Source organism: Paramisgurnus dabryanus, chromosome 24 (genome assembly GCF_030506205.2).
Source record: "Paramisgurnus dabryanus chromosome 24, PD_genome_1.1, whole genome shotgun sequence".
NCBI lineage: Eukaryota > Metazoa > Chordata > Actinopteri > Cypriniformes > Cobitidae > Paramisgurnus > Paramisgurnus dabryanus.
In genome coordinates this window covers 16,417,566-16,441,438 of record NC_133360.1, presented here as the reverse complement: position 1 = coordinate 16,441,438, position 23,873 = coordinate 16,417,566, and the positions used below count along the sequence as shown (strand labels likewise).

General features: G+C 37.1%; 1 protein-coding gene and 1 long non-coding RNA gene across 2 annotated transcripts; one reads left to right on the top strand and one right to left on the bottom strand.

Moving 5' to 3' along the window:
• The first annotated feature begins 951 nt into the window (after window positions 1–951).
• On the top strand, window positions 952–23,873 carry b3galt2 (UDP-Gal:betaGlcNAc beta 1,3-galactosyltransferase, polypeptide 2). Its single transcript, XM_065247212.1, has 2 exons — window positions 952–1,656; window positions 21,598–23,873. Exon 2 carries the CDS (start codon window positions 21,857–21,859, stop codon window positions 23,174–23,176), a length of 1,320 nt encoding a protein of 439 aa, XP_065103284.1. The 5' UTR covers window positions 952–1,656; window positions 21,598–21,856; the 3' UTR covers window positions 23,177–23,873.
• LOC135729501 (uncharacterized) lies at window positions 6,642–11,629 on the bottom strand. The gene is made up of 6 exons (XR_010525687.1): window positions 10,610–11,629; window positions 10,378–10,398; window positions 10,081–10,147; window positions 9,759–9,828; window positions 8,224–8,394; window positions 6,642–7,747 (listed from the first exon to the last, which is right to left on the bottom strand). It is a non-coding gene; the product is annotated as an uncharacterized lncRNA (long non-coding RNA).

Genomic DNA, 23,873 nt, shown 5'->3' with positions numbered 1-23,873 from the left:
TTCACACGCCATAGATGATCATGTGCCAATACTTAGTCAATATGACCATTCCCCTTTTGTATCTCTCCAACATTCCCCTATTTCCCTCCTTTATCACTCCTCACGAGTTACGTCACTGTAATGAACAACAATTTAACTTACAATTTTGATTTTGTAATTCAAGCAACCCAAACATTTAAAATGTAAGCAAAACCCGTATAAAAGCATTTAACAACAACAAAATCTGATTTAGTGAAGAAACTAAAAGAAAGAAAGTGACCAAAACACAGCTAGACCAGTTTAAAAAGTGACCAAAACCCAGCTAGATCAGCTTGCTATACCAGCAATACCGGCTAAAACCAAGCTGGGAGACCAGCTAAAACCAGCTCACCATCTTATGATGGTCTTAGCTGGATTTTTCAGTAGGGCTGTCATTTTTAGACTTTTAGATTTCTGAACTCTTAAACCCATAATACAGCAGTGTTGTTGTCGTTTTAGTAAGAAATACAAAATAGTTCACTGATTCAGTGTTATTTTTAACACACTGGGTGTGGATTATTAACATGGTTGAGTAGTGACCATCCTAGGCTGTGACATCAGTAAAAAGGGAAAATTATATTTAAAAGAAAAAAATGTTTTAGAGTTTTGGAAAGCATTTTAAAAACATGTGATTACTATTTAAATTAAATTAAAATAATTGTCTTTTTCAGCCATATTTAAATTTTTATATGTTTCTTGCAAAAATATTTCGTCACAATGCACGCGTGTACTTTATAAAGGCTGTCGGTGAAGAAGGATGCTTTTTTCCCCCATAATTGTGGCATCTTCTCCATCTACAAGAAGGGGCTAACTGGACCGCGCTAACCTGCCAAGCCCTGACCCCTCCGTAAAATCCGTTCACTCCATCAACGCAGAGAGAATGGGTCTGAGTGGGTGGGGGGAGTAAATCTAAATGGATCACGTGGGATTCCCATCTAAGTAGGCGGTGACGTCGGAGGGCTTCAGTCAGAGGAACGGCGTTAGACCGGTGTTCATTTCAACAGCTGCTTCCCCTCCCACCAGCCCACCCCACATCATTCGGTACAATTGTGAACGGAGAGCCGTCGTTTTCTGCTCCACTTCAGGGCCGTTTTCCGTTCGACGGGTCGCAGAGGGGCCTCGTGCATCCGTTTGCCGTTATTCCGAGACGAAGAAACCGCGGGAGCAGTCACATTCCCATAATTTTTTCCGCTACTGCGCTGGAGCGATGTCTCAGATTGATTGCAGACCCGAGCGGTGGAATGCGATGAAATAGACCTTTGAAGTTCGTTATTTCAAAATTCTGTTTTCCCGCTTCTGCTTGTTTATTTGTGGGAATCGCGTATGCAGTAGCATAAGAAACAGTTAAAGTAGCCTACTCGTTGACAGCACGACGGGCATTTAAGGATCCAGCACAGTCAGGGCAAGAGGGATGAAGCCCGAAATGTAGCTCGCTAGACAACAACAACCCCTGACGGAGTTTTTTTGTGCACTTACACAACGATGGAAAACGAGGGGACGATTTTAAGTTCTTGTGAGTGACACGGGTGGAAGTGGACAGGAGGTTTGTCGTGGGTTTTTGGTGGTGCTGGAGGTAATGATGGCGTGCGGTACGGGACTACAGACGGCGCGCATCTTTCCACTCTCCCACAGAGTGAGGTAGGTCTCATAATCTATTGAGAATCTGTTTGTTTTGACCATTTCATCCAATGAATTACTTTTTGCCGTCCACTAAGTATTAACCCTACAGTGCGTACTGATGAAGAAAGCTACTGACCACATCAGTATAGATGAGTGACTAATTTACCATGGTTTTACTACAAATAAATTAAAGCGCCATGGTAACTATAGTTAAACCATTGTTATCACAAATTAACCATGGATTTGCTATAGTAACCATAGTTTGATCATGCTTTACCTAAAATTTGCCAAAAAACAAAAACGTGATAACTTTCCTTTAACTATAATAAAATTAACAGTGCATATTTTCGTAAGGGGTGTGGAAACATATAACACAATGCAGATGACTACCTCCAAAACCTGATCCAAATCCTCGGGGAACTGTCTACACCCGGACTTCTAACTTAAGAGCACATACCAGATTAAAAATACATGACCCTGCTCAATTATTCACCCACTCAACTTTCAGATAAAATAAGTGGAATGGGGGGGGGGGTAATTTAATAATAGTGTAGTTGGACGATATATAAATGTAGGAAGTGCGACTGCTAGCAGGTGATGAAGTGGTTTTGGTGAAGTGCCCTGGATTCGGCTAAGCCTTAAGCGGTGAGGCATGGAAGCACCACAGCTGCCCAGCGAGATGGACTTTTGCATGCTGACCACCACCAATAGCTTACAACTCTTCTCAAAAGCACTTTATAGCCATGGTTATGGCAAAAAAATCATGTTGGCCTGTTTCTGCATTGCACAAAGCATTTATTGTCAATAAGAGTCTTTTCCAGTTGCCTAGGTAATAAAAATCTTAAAGGGGTAGTGCACCCAAAAATGAAAACCGATCAGAGGCCCCTAATGACTTCCATCGTAAAATAAAAGAATACTATGGAAGTCAATGGGGCCTTTGATCGGTTTGGTTACAAAGATTCCTCAAATCAATCTTCCTTTGTGTTTATCAGTTATAGATCAGAACAAAGACAACTAGTAGCAAGCATAGCATTTACATTTAGTGTTGTACCCTGGGGTCATTTTTTGTTATTAATGCACCGAAAAAGCAATGTTGCAGTTCATTAAAAAGACTAACGTTGTTCAGCAATATGCCAAACGTCAACAGATTGTGAGCATAGATCAACAAACCCATTTGCTATCATCACAGATGAGATGTCACATTAGTCATAAGCCATAATATGACATAAAAACAATCAAAACAACCTGCTAAACTATTTGAGGACCAAGATATATGTTGCCATTTTACATTAGGGTATGATGTAGTGTGGTTTAATTTTAACACAATCCTCTGTTAAACAGTAGTCAAGGGATAGTATTCATCTGAATCCAGTAATGAATGACAGATGGTGTGAGAATGAAATGATCTGTGCTTCATCTTCAAAATATGCACCTTTCAAAGGAGCAATTCCAAACTTCTGTACAAGGTTTATAAAGTACCCTGGCATTTGACTAATGGGTGCAATTACGTTCCAGGCACGACCCAAATATTGCTTGTAAGGGTCACAGCGCACACTTTTAAGAAAACATCGAAATGTGGTGTCAGATTGTGGTGGTATATTTAAACAAATCACAATAACGTGAATAGTCACAGTGTGAAATGCAAAACCGATGATGTGTGTTTTCACACAAGACACACAATGTCGAATTAATCACTCCTCCAGGGAGAATCAGCAGCGTACGTGGAGATTTATTGAATCTGCTACGCCTTTGTGGTGATTGTACATCGCTTTTATTCCCCTCCATTTATTTAAATTTTAAATGTCAACCACGGTGTTTGTTTATCAGGTTTTTGATTGGCTTGGATATGGTACTCTTGAAAGGCTGTTTTTCCTTCCTGTTCGCCTGTCGATAAATGGACTGCATTTATATAGTGCTTTTAACAGACCTATGGCCATCCAAAGCGCTTTACATATTGCCTCACATTCACCCATTCACTCACTCATTCATACACCGTCGGCCAGTTGGAACCAGGGATTGAACCACCAACCTTCCGAATTGTAGACAGCCTACTTGAAGCACTGCAGCCCCTTGGTAAGGGTCTGCTCAAATTTGACACAAAAAACATGAAGAAAAACTGTATTTATTAATCATAATTGTTATTATGCGTGGCATTTGTCCCTGACTCATTGTCATTGCTAATTTGTGTTTTCTTCACAAATGTGCTACCTTTCACAAATTGAAAACAACACTCAGAATTTATCTATTAATCTAAAGCCTCTGTTAAAGGGGTCATAGCGTGAAAATCTGACTTTTTCCATGTTTAGGTGCTATAATTGGGTCCCCAGTGCTTCTATCAACCTAGAAAACATAAAAAACACAGTAAATTTGTTTTGGTAAACCAGTATCTGCAAGCATGTAAAAAATTAGGTTGTTCAGATTTCGCCTGTTTTTTTGATGTAGGAAGCAAGGCAAATTACAATACTATCAGCCCTTAATCTGCACTATCCAACTACGACACTGCCATTTAGTGCAAAGGGAAAGAGAGATTGAGTTGAGTTTCAATTTCAACAAATCACCATCATTGCGATCAGTGTTTGTATTTCATCAGCTCATTTGCATTTTAAAAGGCACACCCAAAATCGGCTCAATTTTGTTCAGGCCTACAAGGTAATTTTAACATGCTATAATTAATTATCTGTGGGCTATTTTGAGATAAGACTTTACATTCACATTCTGGGAACACCAAAGACTTATTTTATATCTTAAAAAAATTTAATTATATGACCCCTTAACACTGGATAGTCAAAAAAGGAAAACGTAACAACACACCAGTTACCGTAAAAAAATTGTACGCAAAAACGTAAATAAAAAGTGTATAAATTAATCATAATCATTATTATGTGTTACATATGTCCCAGCCTCATGAATAAATGTCATTGCTAATGCGTGTCTTCTTTACAAATGTGCTACCTTTCACAAACTGAACACAACACTCACCGTTTATCTATCAATCAGCAGCCTCTGTTAACACATTGAATAGTCGATACTTTTAAATGGGAAAACGTAACAACACACCAGTTACCATAAAAAAACACAAATCAACACCCTCTGGGAGCTGTGCTTCTAAAGCTTCCTGGGTTTTGTTGTGTATGATGCACAGATTGCAGCATAGTGTTGATCTCTAATTCTCTATCATATTAATTTTATTTGCAGGTGTTTCCTATTAGATGTCTAATGGTCTCATGTTGCTCTTCTAATTGCTGACCGCTGTGGCCACATCTTGCTCGTAATTTCCTTAACTGTATGAAATAGGCGCTGGTGTAGCTGAAATCTGAGAAATCGTTTGTTAGCTAAACATAAATATTTGTTTACCCCCCTGCTCGTCCAAACAGTGTTTTGTGCTTGACTAAAACAAAAACACATAGCAGCTAGTGAATTCAGCACAGAGTGTTCTCTAGTGGGGCTCTCATTACAGGATATGAAATGGATGACAAAGGGAACCTTTGGAGCATTTCATTCGCTCTGTTTTGAAGTGTGTTAACCTTTAAAGTAAAGTCAGGCTTAGCCTCTTTCCATCTTACTGTAATTGCCCACACCGGGTGGGCATATTTGGTTGAAAAGGTTATCGCCCTCCAATCCAGCTGTTGCAACAAAACAGACATGCAAACATTTAGGAGGCAGGTAGAAAGAAGGTGAATTCACAAATTGCACAGATTATATCAAACGCAACTCCCAGCACATATGCTCACTGAATGAACCAGAGCAAAACAAAACCTGTTCTTTATCTCTCGAATAATTCCCCCTCTATTTTTAGATCACCATTACTAGGAGGAGCGGTTCGACAATCTAATAACCCCCAGTGAGCGAGAAAGCAGTGTTTAAGAGAGGAAATTGCTGGCAGGGAGGCATATCCCTCTGGTGCGGTGTTGATAAGTTTAAGGTGGAGGGTGAATATGGGGGTGAGGCCTGTTATCATTCGCCGCTTCTGGCTGTGGATCCTGCAACACTGCTTGCTGGAGCCTGAAAATTCATTTTGACGGATGCTTCCCCTCTCTGGCTGTTAAGCGTGCATCTGGGCAGGGAGGTGGCTTAGACGGCTTCACAAGCAGCAGTGTTCATGGTGAATGCAATGTTGTGCAAACCTGCAATTTAAACTCTCACGCAGGGCAGTAAAGGTTAGCTTGTGATATGCAGAGACCCCTGTTAGCAATCTCCCCTATAGCGAGCAAACTAAATTAATAGTGTCTAGTGGGGTTTGTGACGTCATTAAAATAAATAGCGTCTTTTGTCCAAATTAATCATGGTAAATTGATCACAAAAATGAAACTTCTGAATTTCCATGTTCCAATTTCCAAAACCAACAAACATTTGTGAAACTACCTGTGAAAACATAGCTAAAGTAATTTTTTGTGATATTTTTGTCTTCTGTGTAAAATCATCCTACATAATGTAATAAAAATATAATCTTGATATGTTTAATTTTGACTGAGTTAGGTGATGACAAAGATTGAAATTAATGATTAAATGTGATGCTCCCACTGTAAAAAATTTCCTGTAGAATTTACAGTAACTTACTGGCAGCTGGTTGCCAGCAACTTACTGTAAATTAACTTACAGTAAAAATACTGTATACAATTTTACAGTATTATTTAAAATACTGTATACAGTTTTACAGTACTATTTAAAATACTGTATACAGTTTTACAGTACTATTTAAAATACTGTATAGTTTTACAGTACTATTTAAAATACTGTATACAAATTTACAGTACTATTTAAAATACTGTATACATTTTACAGTATTGTTTAACATGCTGTAACTGTATTTACAGTATATTATATTTTCTACTGTAAAATATACAATAATTTTATACTACAATGTATATATTACAATGTGTATTTTACCGTAAAATTTCCTGTGATTCATTTTCCCATTTCTATTTACTACAAAACTGCACAAAATTTAAATGGAGGTGTTAAAACAGCTTTAAGTAAAAACAAAAATAAGCAATGACAACATGTTTTTAAAATTTCTTTTAGTTTTTCAAATACATGAAATCAGATTTTCATATTTTTGCACATTGAACTTTCAGCTTGCATCACAAACTGTTTTTCTAAAACCGGCAATAACATTTACTCATAGATATCATATTACAGAATTTATAATCAAGTCATGCACTAACTCAGTCATAATAACAATGTTCAAATACAAAATACTTTTAGCAAATCTTTTATCCTGTAACACACAAAACATTTACACACACATATCACAGCATCAATTCACGAACAATACATTCAAATCCAGTCATAAGCAATGTCAAAAACTCATACATTCAAAATATTATTCTGAGTAAATTGTAATTTCTTGCAGCAACAGCTTTTTCAAAGCCAATGTAACATTTACTCACCGTTTCATTTCACAGTATTATCAAATAATCTTAGTACAAATTCAGTTATAACTATAGACGGTTTCAGCAGTAACAACATAAACAAACGGCTGTCGCGGTCCGCATAAACTTCCGATAAACTCCGCTAAGAATAAAAAACAACAAAGTTCTTTAAACGCATTTTATTTATATAACAAGCAAAAAAAAACAACACATAGATTAGCTCGGAAACCAAAACATTTGTTATTTTCGACGAGGCATTTGTTCAAGAGATCAGTTTAGCAACTAGTCAGACCATTAAAAAAGCAAGACCGGAAGTAAGGTTCGGATCCAGACGTGTATCACGTGCATCCGATGAAACAGTCTATAAGAATACCGTAATAAAAAAAATGTAACAAAACCTCTCCTGCGTAGACTTATTTTGCTTTTAGAAGCAACAGTAGTAACATGTATACACTGGAGTTTCATATTACAATATTATAAATCAGTGCATGGACAAATTAACTAAAAGAAACCTTTAAGATAAAAAAGAACTTCACAAACCTCTGGTGAGTTGAGTAGAATGTATTTGCTTTAGTAGCTTAATAGTTTTGCTTAATTCATAAAGTCCTTAATAAAGGTGGATATATACATGATGGTTCAGGCCAGAGTTCTTCCTTTGCACCATCTTCCCACTTCTTTTGCTCACCTGGAACTTAGAGGAGCACTTGCTGTTGTCGGGGCTGATCCTCACAATAAATCTTTACATAAAAAAATAATTCATTCGATCATTTGATGTGTAAGAGAGGGACACTCCACTTTTTTAAAAAATAGTGCCATTCCTAATCGTTGCTATACAATAATATCCTCATATTGCTCAGGCCCACTGTAATTACCACAAAGGACCAGCAGTTGCTAATAGATGACAAGACTTTGCCACTTCCTGAAATCTAAAATCATATATAAAAGCCCTTATGTCCTTCCTAACCTGTATGCACTTTCTTTAGGGGAAAACAAAAGAAGATATTTTGAAGAATGATTGTTACCAAACCACTTTTGTTGATGGGAGTCAACAAACCAACTAAACATGTTTGGTAAACAACATTTTTCAAAATATCTTCTTTTGTGTTCCTCTGAAGAGAGAGCATACAGGTTAGGAAGGACATAAAAGTAAGTAAATGATGAGTCTTTCTTCAATATTTACCAAATGTTATAGCATACTGAAAGATGTACTTACCTCTGAATAAACTCCAAAGTAGTGGCTGCTTCCACTTGGTACTCGATGTTGAGCACGTAGTAGCAACCAAAGTGAACAGCAAAAGCTGAAGAAATGGTAGGTCAATCGCAGGAAAGCGGACTTAGCCTTCAATCGGCAGCATCCATTTTTTGTTTTGTAGATCTGGATCCTCTGAAAATAATTAATTAATAATAGCGTTTGTTATTTGATTTTGGTGTAAGTAACAATATTTAGATGTTAGAGCTTTTCTCAATAATTTGAAATCTATCATTTTAAAGTGATAGTTCATATGTCCCCAAAATTCTTTCATCATTTACTTACCCTTGTATTGTTCTAAGCCTGTAGGAGTTGATTCTGTTGTATTTATTAGTACACAAAAGAAGATATTTTAATAATTGATGGTAAGCACGGTTGATGGTATACCCACTGACTTCCATAGTAAGAAAAACAAATACTGTGGAGGTCAAGGGGTATTGTCAACTATTAGATAACCATCATTTATCAAAATATTATCTTCGCTCAAGAAATTTAACTCATGCAGGTTAAGAACAAAACAAGAATAAGTAAATGAGTACAGAATACAATTTGGGGGGGGGGTTACCTAAAAAAGGCCAATCATCATTTCATTACTCTTGATATTCAAAACTCAAGAAGAATGCCAAAATTTAAGCATAATGCTTAACATTAACAAAGGATTAAAGGGATAGTTCGGCCAAAAAATGATATTAATCCCATGATTTACTTACCCCCAAGCTGTCCGAGATGCATATGTACATCGTTTTTCAGACAAACACATTTTCAGATGTTTTAGAACTTTCAGTTAATTAAATGTGAAGTTACGGGGTCCACGTTCTTCAAGTCCAAATGTGCGTCCATCCTTCACAAAATAAATCCAAGTGGCTCCAGGATGATAAACAAAGGTCTTCTGAGGGTAATTTGCACGGTGTTGTTGTAGAAATATCCATATTTAAAACTTTATTAACGAAAATAACTACCTTCCGGTAGCGCCGCCATCTTAGACTCCTCTGTATTCAGTAGAGAGTATTAGCGTAGTGTACGCACTTTTCTTAGTGACGTATGACAAATTCGGAGGGCGGGGGCACAGAGCAGCAGCAGAGTAATCTCTGTAAGTTGCGTGATCTTGAATGCGGACCCGACTAAGATGGCGGCGCTACCGGAAGGTAGTTATTTTCGTTAATAAAGTTTTAAATATGGATACTTCTACAACAACACCGCGCAGATTACCCTCAGAAGACCTTTGTTTATCATCCTTGAGCCGTTTGGATTATTTTGTGAAGGATGGACGCACTTTTTTTGGACTTCAAGGACGTGGACCCTGTAACTTCACATTTAATTAACTGAAAGATCTAAAACATTTTCTTAAATATCTGAAAATGTGTGTTGTCTGGAAAATGATGGACATATGCATCTCGGATAGCTTGGGGGTGAGTAAATCATGGGTTTATTATCATTTTTGGCTGAACTATCCCTTTAATCTTTTTAATGTTCCCAAAGTATGTGTTAAAGAATCTTACCAAGCATGATCAGCTGTGGAGTGGAAGCAAGGGAAAGCGTGGTCTCTGCATCTGCCGTTGTTGTTGTGACCTGCACACGCACACACACACACACACACACGCACGCACGCACGCACACACGCACGCACGCACGCACACACACACACACACACACACACACACACACACTTTTTCTTACTGGCAGTTATATCAATTTAATTCAACGACCCATCGTCAATTATTCCTTGTTAGATGTGCATGTTAGAGAGAAACTGAGAGACTGACTTCAAAATAGCCTTAAACACAAAAGCTCAGTTTGTCGCCTAGCATTATGAACACTCACCTGTACCAAACGCAGTCAAACACGAAAAAGAGAACCGTTTATGTTGATATGTCGATGGTGAAATGTTCTAAAAAGGGGAAGAAAATAATTAAATATGATTATTTGCACAGAAAGTTGCGTTTTGTTCAGTCTTAAACGAGTTTCTACCTCAAAGCTCTCTAACTATCTTGTTCACAACAGTCGTGTGAGGTAAATTACCATCAACTGCGTGTTGTTAAGTGTTTAAAAAAAAGTGTTTCAAATTAATGAACTAAACCAAAAATATTAAATATGGTAAGAAATCACAAGATTACTTACCTTTGCAGATGGTGAAATGTTCTAAAAAGGAAAATAAATATATATGATAATGTGCACCGAAAGTGTTGTTGAGTCTTAAAAAGAGTTTTCACCACAAAGCGCTTTCCCTATCTAGTCACAACAGTCCTAACGTGTGAGGTAAATTACCGTTAACTGCGTGTTGTTTCAAATTATTTAACCAAATAAAAAATTAAATATGTTAAGAAATCACAGGATTACTCATTTTACTTACCAGCTGTTTAACTTGCAACCATTGTCCTGTGCTCTTTTTTTCTTCGGGCGGGGATATCCGTGCCTTTCTGTAAAGTGTCAGGGTTTCGCGCTAATTTTTTTACTGTATTTCGATTTAATGATGGCTGGTCATAGAGTGCAAAAGAGCCTGTACCGCCATATGCACACACAAATTAACAGCGTGTAAGGTCCGCGTTGAGTCATGACTCTTCTCAAAAAATAATGTGACATACAAAACTATAACATTGATTCATGATAACATTAAAAACGTTTACTATACGTGTAATAAATAACAGGATAATCTTTTGCAAGTGAGCTGCGGCGGGTTTGTGTACAGGCACGTGATCAGCACAGACGTGATTACATCCAGGGCTGTGTCTCAATTCGTTCCCTATAGCTCCCGAGATGGGGAATCATTATATCGTGTAGTATGCGGGTTCGGCCACTGTCAAGGACCCTCACTTTATATTGGAACACTGTTTCGGTTTCCTGTGTCATGGCTGCTTACACGCGTTGAGAAAATTCACAGCTGGTATTCATCACTCATCAACAACCGGCAAAACCTATCTCTAATTTTTAAACACTTACATTTATAAATTAATTCGAATATACAAAATACTTTAATGAAGATGATTATATTGTGTTTTGATAAATAAATCAGCTCTACTTGCACTAATTTAGTTGTTTGATTGTTTTTAGGACTTTGTTTAAGTCTTCTGAATTTTACTTTACATTTTAAATCAATATATAAATACAATAATATTACATTATTTGTATAAGATAGCTTAATCAGAGAGTTAATCCCCCAAAAAAATTAGCACCACCTGCGATTAAAATACAGTATTTTTAATTAACTGTAAATTTTAAAGTAAATAGAAAATACAGTATTTTACTGGCACAAAGATTACATTTCCCACAATGCAACATCAAAATACAGCAACATACTGTATAACATGCCCTACGGTAAAATACAGTTCATATTACAGTAAAATACAGTGTAATTTACAGAAATCGTTAACAGTGTAATCTCATTATGGGAGTATTGGAAAGTATAAAAAAGTTTATTATTAAAAAAGCTATCGCAGGCTTGTGTGCTCGAAATGTCACTACTAATGTCACTACTGGCCGCATTTTCCTCACAGCTGCTCTTGTAAATCCAGCCTTAGTGTAAATATTTTTTTAGCGCCGCCTGCCAGGAAGAGCCTTGGTGGTAAGGGAAGGATTTTGGGTGCACGAGCCTCCGCTCCACCTGTGAACCAGCCATTTTTTTTTTCATTTTTATTGATAATGAACTACACACGTGTGACTGCACCGGTACAGTAACAAAATATCACGTGACAACAAAAATATTGTTTCGGTGCCGATACCAGGTCAAGAATCGTGGTTCCGATACTTTTCGATACTTTTCATGAAAAGGGAGAAACACTCTCAAATCGCATTGCTGTGCTTTATTTTAAAACCAGGACAACATTCTAATAATATGAACATATGAACAGCAGATATATTAAACATTTGAACAAAATATGAAAAACATCTCTATATGCAGTGGTTATAGTGATAACTGCTAACATTCATTTAACCATAACATTACCATAATTAATAGAAAATAATGAGCCTAAATAATAACCATATGTTATTTAAGCTGTGATATATGGATTAATATAGGCTAATGTTTCCTGTACTTCAATGTCGGATTTATCTGTGGTTAACTTTATATTTGAGTCCATAATTTCTTACAATGCTTTTCACAAATGAAATACACCTCCTTTGTGTAGGTCTGTGTTCTTTAAATGCTTTAATATAATAACCTAATATAAATAAATCACTGACAAACATGCACATGCTCTGATTATAATCATATAGCCTATACTGTAGATCATTTTACACTTTTGGGAGTACTTCGACTCGGCGCAGTAACACTCTCCCTCTCCCATTATGAGAGGGAGAAGGGGAGCGGATTTTTCAGGCGAGTTGAAGTACTCCCAAAAGTGCTATTTCGCCATACAATATAGTTCCTCTTTTAAATCCGCTTAGAAAAGCGATACGTTTTATTTTGTACCACCAAACTTGCTCGTATAACTACTCGTCTTAAATAGGAAAAACGTTGATGTGTTTGGTCACTTCTAACTTTATCTCTGAGTGGTACCATTGAATGAATGGGGCTAAGCTAAATGCTATCGAAGTGTAGCAGCGCGCTCCAGCGCTTACGTGCACGCACTAAGATGATAGAGGGATGTATCAACTCTTCTTAGTTAAGGTAATAACATATTTTAATATTGAAAATGGGAGCCCTGGGGAAAAGCGAGCAGTCGGATAGTCGACAGTTGATTCACCCGCGGTGTGGTTGCATTCTGCTTTTTACTGTCTATGGTGGTGACCGGTGGTTGGTGGGTTAGCAACAGCTGTACTGTGACTGAGAAGGATGTCTGCAGGAAGTATGGATGAGGAAGATGATTCCTCATTCATAGATGGAGAGGATTGGTCTCAGGGCGGAAAAAACAGTAAACGGAAAAACAGGGAGTCGGAATCCGATGACAACATTCCACAAGTAAGATTAAGGATTGCAAAGGCACGGAAAACAGAGGATGAGTTTAAAGCCATGATTACGTTTGGAGATAAAGGTGAAAGCATTAGTAATCCGATAAAGTTGACTATGCTAATTAAAAAAACTTTTGGAGATATTAAAGCTGCCAAATATCTAACAAATAACCGAGTGCTCATGTTTTGTATGGATAAAGATCAGCAAAACAAAGTGTTAAAAATGAAGGAATGGGGTGGAGTGGCTATCAAAGTACACATTCCCGGAGAAATAGAAAATGCTATAGGGGTGATTACGGGAGTGCCAATGTCACTAGCAGAGGATGTTATGAAAACACAATTGAAGGATCAAAAGGTTATTGAAGTGAAACGTTTATTTACAAGTAGGAATGGGAAGAAAGAGGCAAGTAATACAGTGGCAATAACATTCAATGGCAAGAACCTACCAGAACGTATCAAAATAGGGTATGTGAGTTTTCCTATTCGCCCGTTTGTGCGTCCTCCTTTAAGATGTTATAATTGCCAAAGACTGGGGCATGTAGCAGCAGTTTGCAAAGGGAGAAGAAGATGTAGTAAATGTGGGGGAGATCATGAACATGGAAACTGTGGAGAAGGGGTTGAAGTGAAATGTTGCAACTGTGGAGGACCACATAGTGCAGCATACCTAGGGTGTGAGGTTCAGAAACAAGCCATGGAAGTTGTACATTATAAGACCACAAATCAAGTGTCATATGCAGAAGCAGTAAAACAAGTTAAACAAGTTAAACAGACTAAACAAGGAGTTAGCAGAAATTACAACTTTACTCAAATGCAGAATGAACCTGGAATACTAGAGTGTAATCATAATTGTTCAGTCAATGAAAACACGCTCATAGTAAATAAAACCAAGTTTGTAGCTTTCATTGCTGAAGTAATTAACTGTGCGGCTCAAACAAACAAAAGAACTGAAAAACTGAAAATTATAATAGCAGCAGCAGCACGGCATTTGGATATAAATGATACTTCAGTTGAACAGATTCAGGCAATGCTGGGACATGCAGAGGGAATTGGTGTCTCTCAGGATGCTTCAAGAGGCCAGAAAAGTAAAACTAAATGACAGGGGTCATTTTACAATGGAATGCTCGAAGTCTAATAGCCAATGGTCAGGAATTAAAAAAATGGGTTTATGAATTACCAACACTGCCAGAAATCATATGTATCCAAGAAACATGGCTTAAACCTCAATTAAACTTTGTTATTCCAGGGTATAAAACAATTAGAAAGGATAGAACTGGAAAAAGTGGTGGTGGGTGTGCAACTTTTGTTAAAAATGGGGTGATTCATAGAGAATTAATTATTGATTCACAAATGGAGTGTGTTGTAATTGAGGTGTGGATGAATAAGGGGAAGGTTAAAATTGTGAATTTTTACAACCCATGTAATCAGTTAACAGTTGAAAGTCTGAATTTAATAGGGGAGGGGGATGGTAAGGTAATATGGTGTGGGGATTTTAATGCTCATAATACTTTATGGGGAAGTCCTAATTCTGATAGAAATGGGATAATAATAGAAGAATATATGGAAGATCATTCACTTGTGTGTCTTAACAATGGGAAGGGTACCAGAATTAATGTTAGGAATACTTTAATGTCTTGCATAGATTTAACATTGGTATCTGGAACTATATCACTAAAATGTCAGTGGGAAATTATAGAAAATACGACGATAGGGAGTGATCACTTTCCAATATTATGCAGGATTGGGTTGGAGGTAGAGAAGGAAACAATTAAAACCACAACAAAGTGGAGGTTTGATAAAGCAAATTGGAAGGAATTTAACAGAATATGTATGGGTGAACTGAGTAATTTTGACATTAAGGAGGATATTGATTGTTGCAATAGTAAGATAACCAATGGCATAATTAAAGCTGCTGATGAGACTATTCCAAAAATAAAGAGAGGAGCAAGGAAGAGGGTCGTTCCCTGGTGGAGTCAGGAATGTAGTGAGGCAATTAAACAAAGAAATGTAGCTTTTAAGAAACTAAGAAGGTCTTTAACACCTGAATCACTCCTGACATATCAGAGGAAAAAAGCTCAGGCAAGAAGAATTATTAAAGAGTCGAAAAGGAAATATTGGCAAAATTTCTGTTCATCTATAGGAAGGGAAACACAGTTGGGAGAGGTTTGGAATATGCTAAAGAAAATGAAAGGGGTTTACAGATTTAACAGTATACCAGTATTAATAGAAGATGGAAGGACAGCTGTTACAGAGGAAGAGAAGGTAGAATGGCTGGTTAGTACATTTAAGAAAGCTCACAGCACTGAGAATTTAGATGAATCGTACAGGAAAAAAAGAAAAGAAATTTTGGAACAGAATCAAGATATATATAATCAGAAAACATCAGGTCAGACACCGTTAGATGCTAAATTTGAGATGTTTGAATTAAAAAGAGTTCTAGCACAAGCTGGTTATTCAGCTCCAGGGAAGGATAGAGTTTGTTACATCATGTTTAAATACGTGGATGAGGAAGTGCTTAAAATGCTTTTGGACCTGTTTAATAAGGTATGGGAGGAAGGTAAATTGCCAAGAGAGTGGAAACAAGCTATAATAATTCCGGTAGCTAAGCCTGGAAAAGATTCGTCAATTGCAGGTAATTATAGACCTATTGCTCTTACATCAAATTTGTGTAAATTGATGGAAAAAATGATCACAAATCGATTATACTATGTACTGGAGAAGAAAAATTCATTTGCATTATATCAATATGGGTTCAGGCCTGGACATTCTACCATAGATGCACTAGTAAGACTGGAAACTGATATTAAAAAAGCTTTGTCTATGAAAGAGGTATTGGTAGCTGTGTATTTTGATATTGAAAAAGCTTATGACATGATGTGGAAAGAGGGGTTGTTAATAAAGTTACATAAAATTGGAATTGGGGGGAAATTTTATAACTGGGTATTAAGTTTTTTATTTGATAGATCAATTCAAGTGAAAGTGGGGGATGTTTTATCAAGATCAGAATATGTGGAGAATGGTACTCCTCAAGGGAGTGTTATTAGTCCTATCATTTTTAATATAATGATAAATGATATATTTGAAGAAGTTAGTCAAGACATTAGCACTGCTCTATATGCAGATGATAGAGTCTTGTGGAAAAGGGGAAGAAACTGTGGTTTTATTGTTCAAAAAATTCAAAAAGCAATAGGGAATGTGGAACAGTGGGCACTTGAGTGGGGTTTTAAATTCTCTATTTCAAAATCATGTTGTCAATTTTTCACTAGGAAGAAAATAGATCCAAATGTGCAGATATATTTATATAGACAACCTCTGGAAAAAGTTAAGTTATTTAAATATCTAGGTTTATGGATGGACTGTAAATTAACATGGAAAAATCATATAGATCATATTGAAAAGAAGTGTAATCAAGTTCTTAATTTAATGAGATGTATAATTGGACAGGAGTGGGGAGCAGATAGACAGGCTTTGATGGGAGTTTATTATGCTCTACTTCGGTCCATATTAGATTATGGGTGTATTGTATATGAGTCAGCATCTCAAACACAACTAAAGAGAATTGATGTCATACAAACTAGAGCTTTAAGATGTATTTTAGGGGCTGCTAAAACCACACCAATAGCTGCTATGCAAGTGGAGTTGTCTGAAATGCCTCTACATCTAAGGCGGAAAAAATTATCAATGGCATATTGGATTAATTTAATGGGTCACAATAAAGATCATTTAGCTAGGAAAATTCTAGAAGAAAGTTGGGAAACTAGACAGATAAAGGGATCAGGTTTTGCATGGAAAGCTAACATATGGGCAAAAGAAATGAACCTGGATAAAAGAAAGTATGGGCCAACTATTACAATATCACCAATTCCACCTTGGTTTTTTTGTGAACCACAAATAGACCTCACAATACATGAAAAAATGCAAAAGGGAGAATGTGGAGGGGATATAAAAACAATGGCAAAAGAGCATATTAAAATTGTTCATTATTCATCCGTTCACATTTATACTGATGGGTCGAAAAACCCTGAGTTAGGGATCACTGGTGCAGCCTTTTATGTCCCAGAGTTAAAGTATGGAAATAAAGGGAGATTAACTAATGGAACGTCAGTCTACACGGCAGAGTTAGCGGCTATACAAATGGCTCTACAATGGATTGAGGAAACAAGGATGGTATCTGTTAAGGAGGTGTTAATATGCTCAGACTCAATGGCGTCTCTTTTAAGTCTTCAAACTTTTAAATCATGCAGAAATGATATATTAACAGAAGTTTTTATTAGTTTATATAGATTAAAGAATGTGGGAATACTGGTGAGATTTGTATGGGTTCCAGCCCATGTTGGGATTCAGGGCAATGAAGTGGTTGATCAAATGGCTAAAGAAGCACTACAACTGAATAACATCAATTTAACAGTAAGTTTGAGTAGGGTAGAAGGGAAATCGATTATTAAACAAGCATGTAAAGATATGTGGCAGGTATCTTGGGATTTATGTATGAAGGGAAGACATTTTTATAACATACAAGGTAAATTAAAGCAAAGCAATATAAATCATAATATAAGTAGGAGGGAATATATAATATTTACAAGATTAAGAATGGGACATACTAGGCTCAATGCAAATAATTACATAATAGGTAAACACAATTCAGGTCTTTGTGATGGGTGTCAGGAAAGGGAGACAGTGGAACATGTTTTAATGACATGTGTGAAATACCAGCAGGAAAGAATATTGTACATTAGAGAAGTTCAAGAAATGGGGATTACAGAATTTACAATGGGCAATATTTTAAATGAAGGGACATACACGGGTAGGCTAATAAGAGCATTAATGAGGTTTTTAAAAAACATTTCGGTAATTCATAGAGTTTAATCTGAGTCATGCAGACTTTCCTTGTCACACTCCAGTACAGTAGGTGGCGGTATGCACCTTTCAGTTGGTTTGCAACCCGCCAGTAAACCCACAAAAGAAGAAGAAGAAGAATATTGAAAATGAGTAGACTATTCCTTTAAGAGAATTTAATGTTAGAAGCTTTTGATAGGTGACTAAACAGCAGTGGTAAGATATATTACGTTTACCTAAAGCGAATAGAATGTGTGTTTGTCATTTCGTTTTACCTCAGAGTCTAACATTATTCTAGCGAAAAGAAACAGCTATGGTAAGATCTGTTAACCTAAAGGGAATTAAATGTTTTTCCTTTTTAATAAATATCTGTTTTAAGTCTTCTTAATATATTGTGTTAAAGTCACTGGTTGTTTATATATTTGATAGAAAATACCATGTTATCTAAATATGTGTTGAGGTATTTTATTATATTAAATTAAATTAAAAATAACCTGTGTTATAATACATTCATATAATATAACATTCAGTAATATAACATTCAATTATTCTAACGTTAGGGGAACGTTAAAATAACCTAAAAATAACATTAAGGGAATGTTTATTTTCTTTAAGGAAACATTCCTTGCTATTAAACAAAATCCTTGGAAAATAACATTCTAGAAACCAAAAACTAATGTTAGGGGACCGTTTTGGGTACCAAATTGTTAGCTGGGGATGGGCAGAAATAGTTGGCTTACATGGAAATCCAGGATTTATCAATATTCTACATTAAACAGTGTAGTTTTTATTCGGGCTACTTGAATTCATTTCGGGTTACCAAAAATGAAAGAGTGCCTGCCCGAAGGGCTATCAGGTATTAAAAAATTTTGCGAGCCCTGAATTGAACTGAATAGTTTAAAAACTCTGAATCAAATTAAACCATTTTATTAGAGGAAGGGACAATGAGATATTTGGCAACCAAGAAGCATTTTTCTGTGGTTTTCATTAAAATCCTAGCCATAAACCTAATATGTACTACATATTATAAACAGAATGGGGGCCAGTATATTATAACTACTGGATTTTATGGGGCTCTCTAGGCATATAGTGGGGGCCACTATAATTCTCACCACCTTTCACCTCATCAGCAAAGGCCCTGAATGTATCTGCAACAATATAGCATTTTTAACACGAATCAAGTGGTTATAATGAGAATCTAGATTTTTTATAACATGTACAATTTAATGTAATAGTTAAAGAAAATGCATATTGTACAATATTAAAGGACAAAATTGTGTCCTCAAAATTCATGTCTGTTCAGATCAATAGATGTTGCCAGCTGTGGCTAGAAGGGATACAGCTACGGCCAAAATCTTGTAAAATCTTGCTGTTTTCATTAACCTAACCCCAACATTTTCCAGGATTTAGGCCGCAGCTGAATCCTATCTAGCCAGATCCTCTGTTTTAAAACCTAACCCTTAACCCAACATCCTGTGAGATTTGGCCTTTCCCTGCATTCCAGTTCATTTTTATGACCTTCCTTTCACTTACTTCCCTCAGTCTCATTCACTCGGATGTACGTCATTGATTACGTTGTACGAGTGCCCACTACTGCTGGAACACTTGAAGTAGGTTCAAATGGATTGCCCTTAGCCCTTAGTCACATGGAAAGTGGAGACCGCCCCCTCCATCATTTGAACTGTGCAAAGCGCGAGTTGCTGAAGTACGTCAAAAATGTGTTGCATTGTGGGATATGGAGCTGCCTGAAGTGTACATATGTGTACAATTTGACCTCGGTCAAAATCGAGGGAGCGAGGGTCTATCCATGCAAACTTTCCTCGTCCACTTGACGAAGTGGAATGCACTTCAAAATGGCGACAGGGATTCCCCCGAGGGGAAGTGTTTAGGGAAGTTCGCAAGTGCGTTTCTAAAACTGGAGTGGAACGCAGCCATAGCTGTATCCCCTTTAGCCAGAATTGATGTTTCCCCTTTAAGAAAAGGGGGAAATCTGTTTGGACTACTTCCTGTGTCTAAAGGTCATTGCAGGTGCTGGTTGATCTGAGGGGTGTATGTTGAGAACATGCTTTCTTATTAATTTTTTTAAATTTAGGTACACTGTAAGCCCATACGGGTTGATTGAACCTAAAACATTTATGGAAACTCATTGCCCTAAAAAAGTTAATTTTGCCTGGTTGAAATAACAATTAATTTTAAGTTTAATGTACTTAATGTTTTAATTTCTTCCAATATTCCTGCACTCTTAACCCAGATTCGATGACATTATGTGTGAGAAAACCCATTGCATATAACTTTAGTTTTTATTACTTTATATTACATTTGATGTTATAAATGGTTTTATAACAAAAATCAATGACTGACTTTAAGTCAGTCATTGAATAAACGTGATTTTCCACAGAAACACACAAAAAATGTGTTTTGACATACATTGTCAGTACTGTGGAGAGAAATACAATAAAATGTTCTGAACAGGGTTCATGTAAGGAAACACTGATCACCTGAACGGTGACTTCACAAAATTATAATTTACAACAAAACAACATCAATAATATAAGAGCTTGAACCTATATGACATTTTATTAACAAATATTTGAGTACAGAAAGTTCTTATCAGTTTTTAATTTGTGAAAAAGCAGAAAATAATCCAAATATTCAGGCGCAAAGGATTATGTGTATTCCTCACAACATGAACTAATAATTTTAAGTTCAATTTACTTGAATGTTTTAGTTTAATAGATTTTGTAAGGTTAACAGTTAAATCAACAAATCAATTTAAGCTTTGGCTTCAAAACAGAAAATATTAATGATTTTTCCTTGATTGTTTGAGTAAAGACAATTTCTGGGTTAACAGTGTACATTTCTAAAAAAATTTATATGTTACACTTTATTGGTGTCTGTTGTGTTATGTTGATAACTTGCAGATCTGACATATTTTAGATTAAAATTGTGATAAATACAATCTTCATGATTACAATTATTTGAATTTGTGCTAATTTGTCTATGGCGTTACTGTTTTTTTTTTTTCGGCAACACCACAGACTCTATAGGAATTCCATAGACATGATACAAAAAAGAAACAAATGTTCTTAAGCTTTTATTTTACTGGATATAGCATATTAAACCAATTTTAACTGCTTAGCAATAAAATAAAATAAATATTTTTACAAATATCTGCCTCTCATTTGCCACCCAATTGCAGAATGACCCATCAACTACTGAAGCCTTTGTATCATTTGTAATAGTTTAGCTGTAAAGGACAATTAGAGACTGAACCTCTTATAAATTGTTTTTGAAAATAACCCTGTCCTATTTGAACTAGTTTCATCATTTTTACATGGCATTTCATGGACAATGATTCATTGATTAATATATCACAAATAAATGCAAAAAATATCTTCTTATCAACCAGTCCACGGCAATACAGCTTATGCTTATGATTCAGCCATACTGCATGCATAAACTACATGGACCACTTTTATGATGATGTTTTTATAAAGAATATTGGTCTGTTTATTTTATGCAATTTTACTGTGCCATGGATTTATGCATATACTGCTACACAGCATACGGTTTACAAATGTGCTGTGTTATTCATTGCTTTTCTCTCTTCCTTGGTAGATCACAGATGCATCAGTCTTAGGAAGCAGTCGTCCTTCAGAAGGGAACTGCCCCAAAGCATGAGCGGCTGTCACTGGCGAGGGTCAGAGAAACGCATTTCTGCAACTCTTATCAACAGTTTGTCAACCCCTCATAGGTCCACCTAGGGCCCTGAACACACCCATCTGCCAGCTCAAATAACCCTCAGGCTGTTTGCAACACATGTTTGATGTGAGTGGTTGTGACCGCCACGCTTTGCTAAGCAGCCCCGCTCTACATCATGCAGTGGCGTCGGCGACACTGCTGCCCCATCAAGATGACCTGGAATGTCAAGCGGTCACTCTTCCGCACACATGTAGCAGGCCTTCTCTCACTGGCCTCACTCTTCGCCCTTTTCCTCATCTACTGCCATCAGGATCTGCTGCAGGGCCGGAGCTGGTTGCGAGACAACCCCCTGGTTTACACCATGCGGGGTTTGCGCCCCCACAAGGAGCGCACAAAGGGAAACCAAAGCTCGTTGCGAAGCCTCTGGAAAGACAATACTTACGTGCTGCCCAAACCGTCCGTTAACTTCAATTTTAGTTCTCACCAGGTTGAGATCACTGCCCGGGGGATAGTAGGTTTGGAGATGTCGGCGAACACCAACAACACTAACATCAATAGCAACACCAAGAGCTTGCACAGGGAGATGGGAGTGGGCGGACGTCTGGCAGCCCAGCCTTATCACTGGCTGCTTAATGAGCCTTACAAGTGCAATGATAGCGGCCCATTTTTGGTTTTGCTAATTGCGGCAGAACCGAGGCAACTGGAGGCCAGGAACGCCATCAGGCGGACCTGGGGGAATGAGAGCGTGGCCATGGGTTATGGGTTTGTACGCCTCTTCCTGCTGGGCATGGGAAAGAGACCTGATGTGTATCCTCAGAGCTCCATCGAGGAGGAGAGTTTGCTGTACCATGACATCATCCAGCAGGACTTCATGGACACCTATTACAACCTTACTATCAAGACACTCATGGGCATGAGCTGGGTGGCTCAGTATTGCCCGCACACCCGTTACGTCATGAAAACGGACAGTGACATGTTCGTCAATACAGAATATCTCATTCAAAAGCTGCTAAAGCCAAACACGGCACCTCGACAAAATTATTTTACAGGCTACCTAATGAGAGGCTACGCACCCAACCGCAACAAAGACAGTAAATGGTACATGCCACCAGAGCTGTATTCCAGCGAGAGGTACCCTATCTTTTGCTCGGGAACTGGCTATGTGTTCTCGGGGGACATGGCGGCAAAAATCTACAATGCCTCATTGAGTATACGTCGTCTTCACCTCGAGGATGTTTATGTTGGGATCTGCCTGGCGAAACTGCGGATCGACCCGGTGCCGCCACCAAATGAGTTTCTGTTCAACCATTGGAGAGTGTCTTACTCCAGTTGCAAATACAGTCACCTGATCACCTCCCACCAGTTCCAGCCCAACGAACTCATGAAATACTGGAATCACTTGCAAAGCAACAAGCACAATCCTTGCCTTAATATGGCGAAGGATAGGAGCGGGCGACCGCGGCATAGGAAGTTGCAATGGGAAGGTCTTCGGTGATGGACCACAGCTCAGGGGTGCAGTAGCGTTACCACAGCATGTGCATAATTCAGCAGTGTACAAGAACAGCACAGTGATTTTTTGGTATTGTCAAATAAAGTTATTTTATTTATTTATTTTTTCTTTTAAAGAGATGTTATGTATTGTAAACCTGTTGCAAACTTTTTTAAAGGAGTTGAGAGATATTAACTTTGTGCAATATATAGCATGCACAACAGAAATAATACAATGGTGATATCACCATTTTCAGGTGCCAATTACCCGAGACAAATTAAGGGGTTGTCAAACTTCCTCTTCAAGCAAAGGCTTGAGCGAATTTATCAAGGGCCAATTTTATTGAGATCCTCACTGTTTCTGTATAAAAACAGGGAATATCATATGGTGGTGTATCTGTACCGTGACACTTTCATTGATTCTCAAAGATGTCCACCTTTGACATTAAGAGATGTTCATTTTTCTATCTACCTAAAACCTACAAATGGTTTACAGTAAACGAACCAAAATAAAACAGTATGTGTAATTCAAAAGAATATATATATATATATATATATATATATATGAAGTTTAATTGCATCATAGATGTCAGGTATGGTTAAAATAATATTTTTCAAAGCTTTACATTGACGAAATACTGTATACAAACCTGCCCTTGATGAAGGTGCAGGCAAAACTATTTATTAAATGTATTTCTTATGCA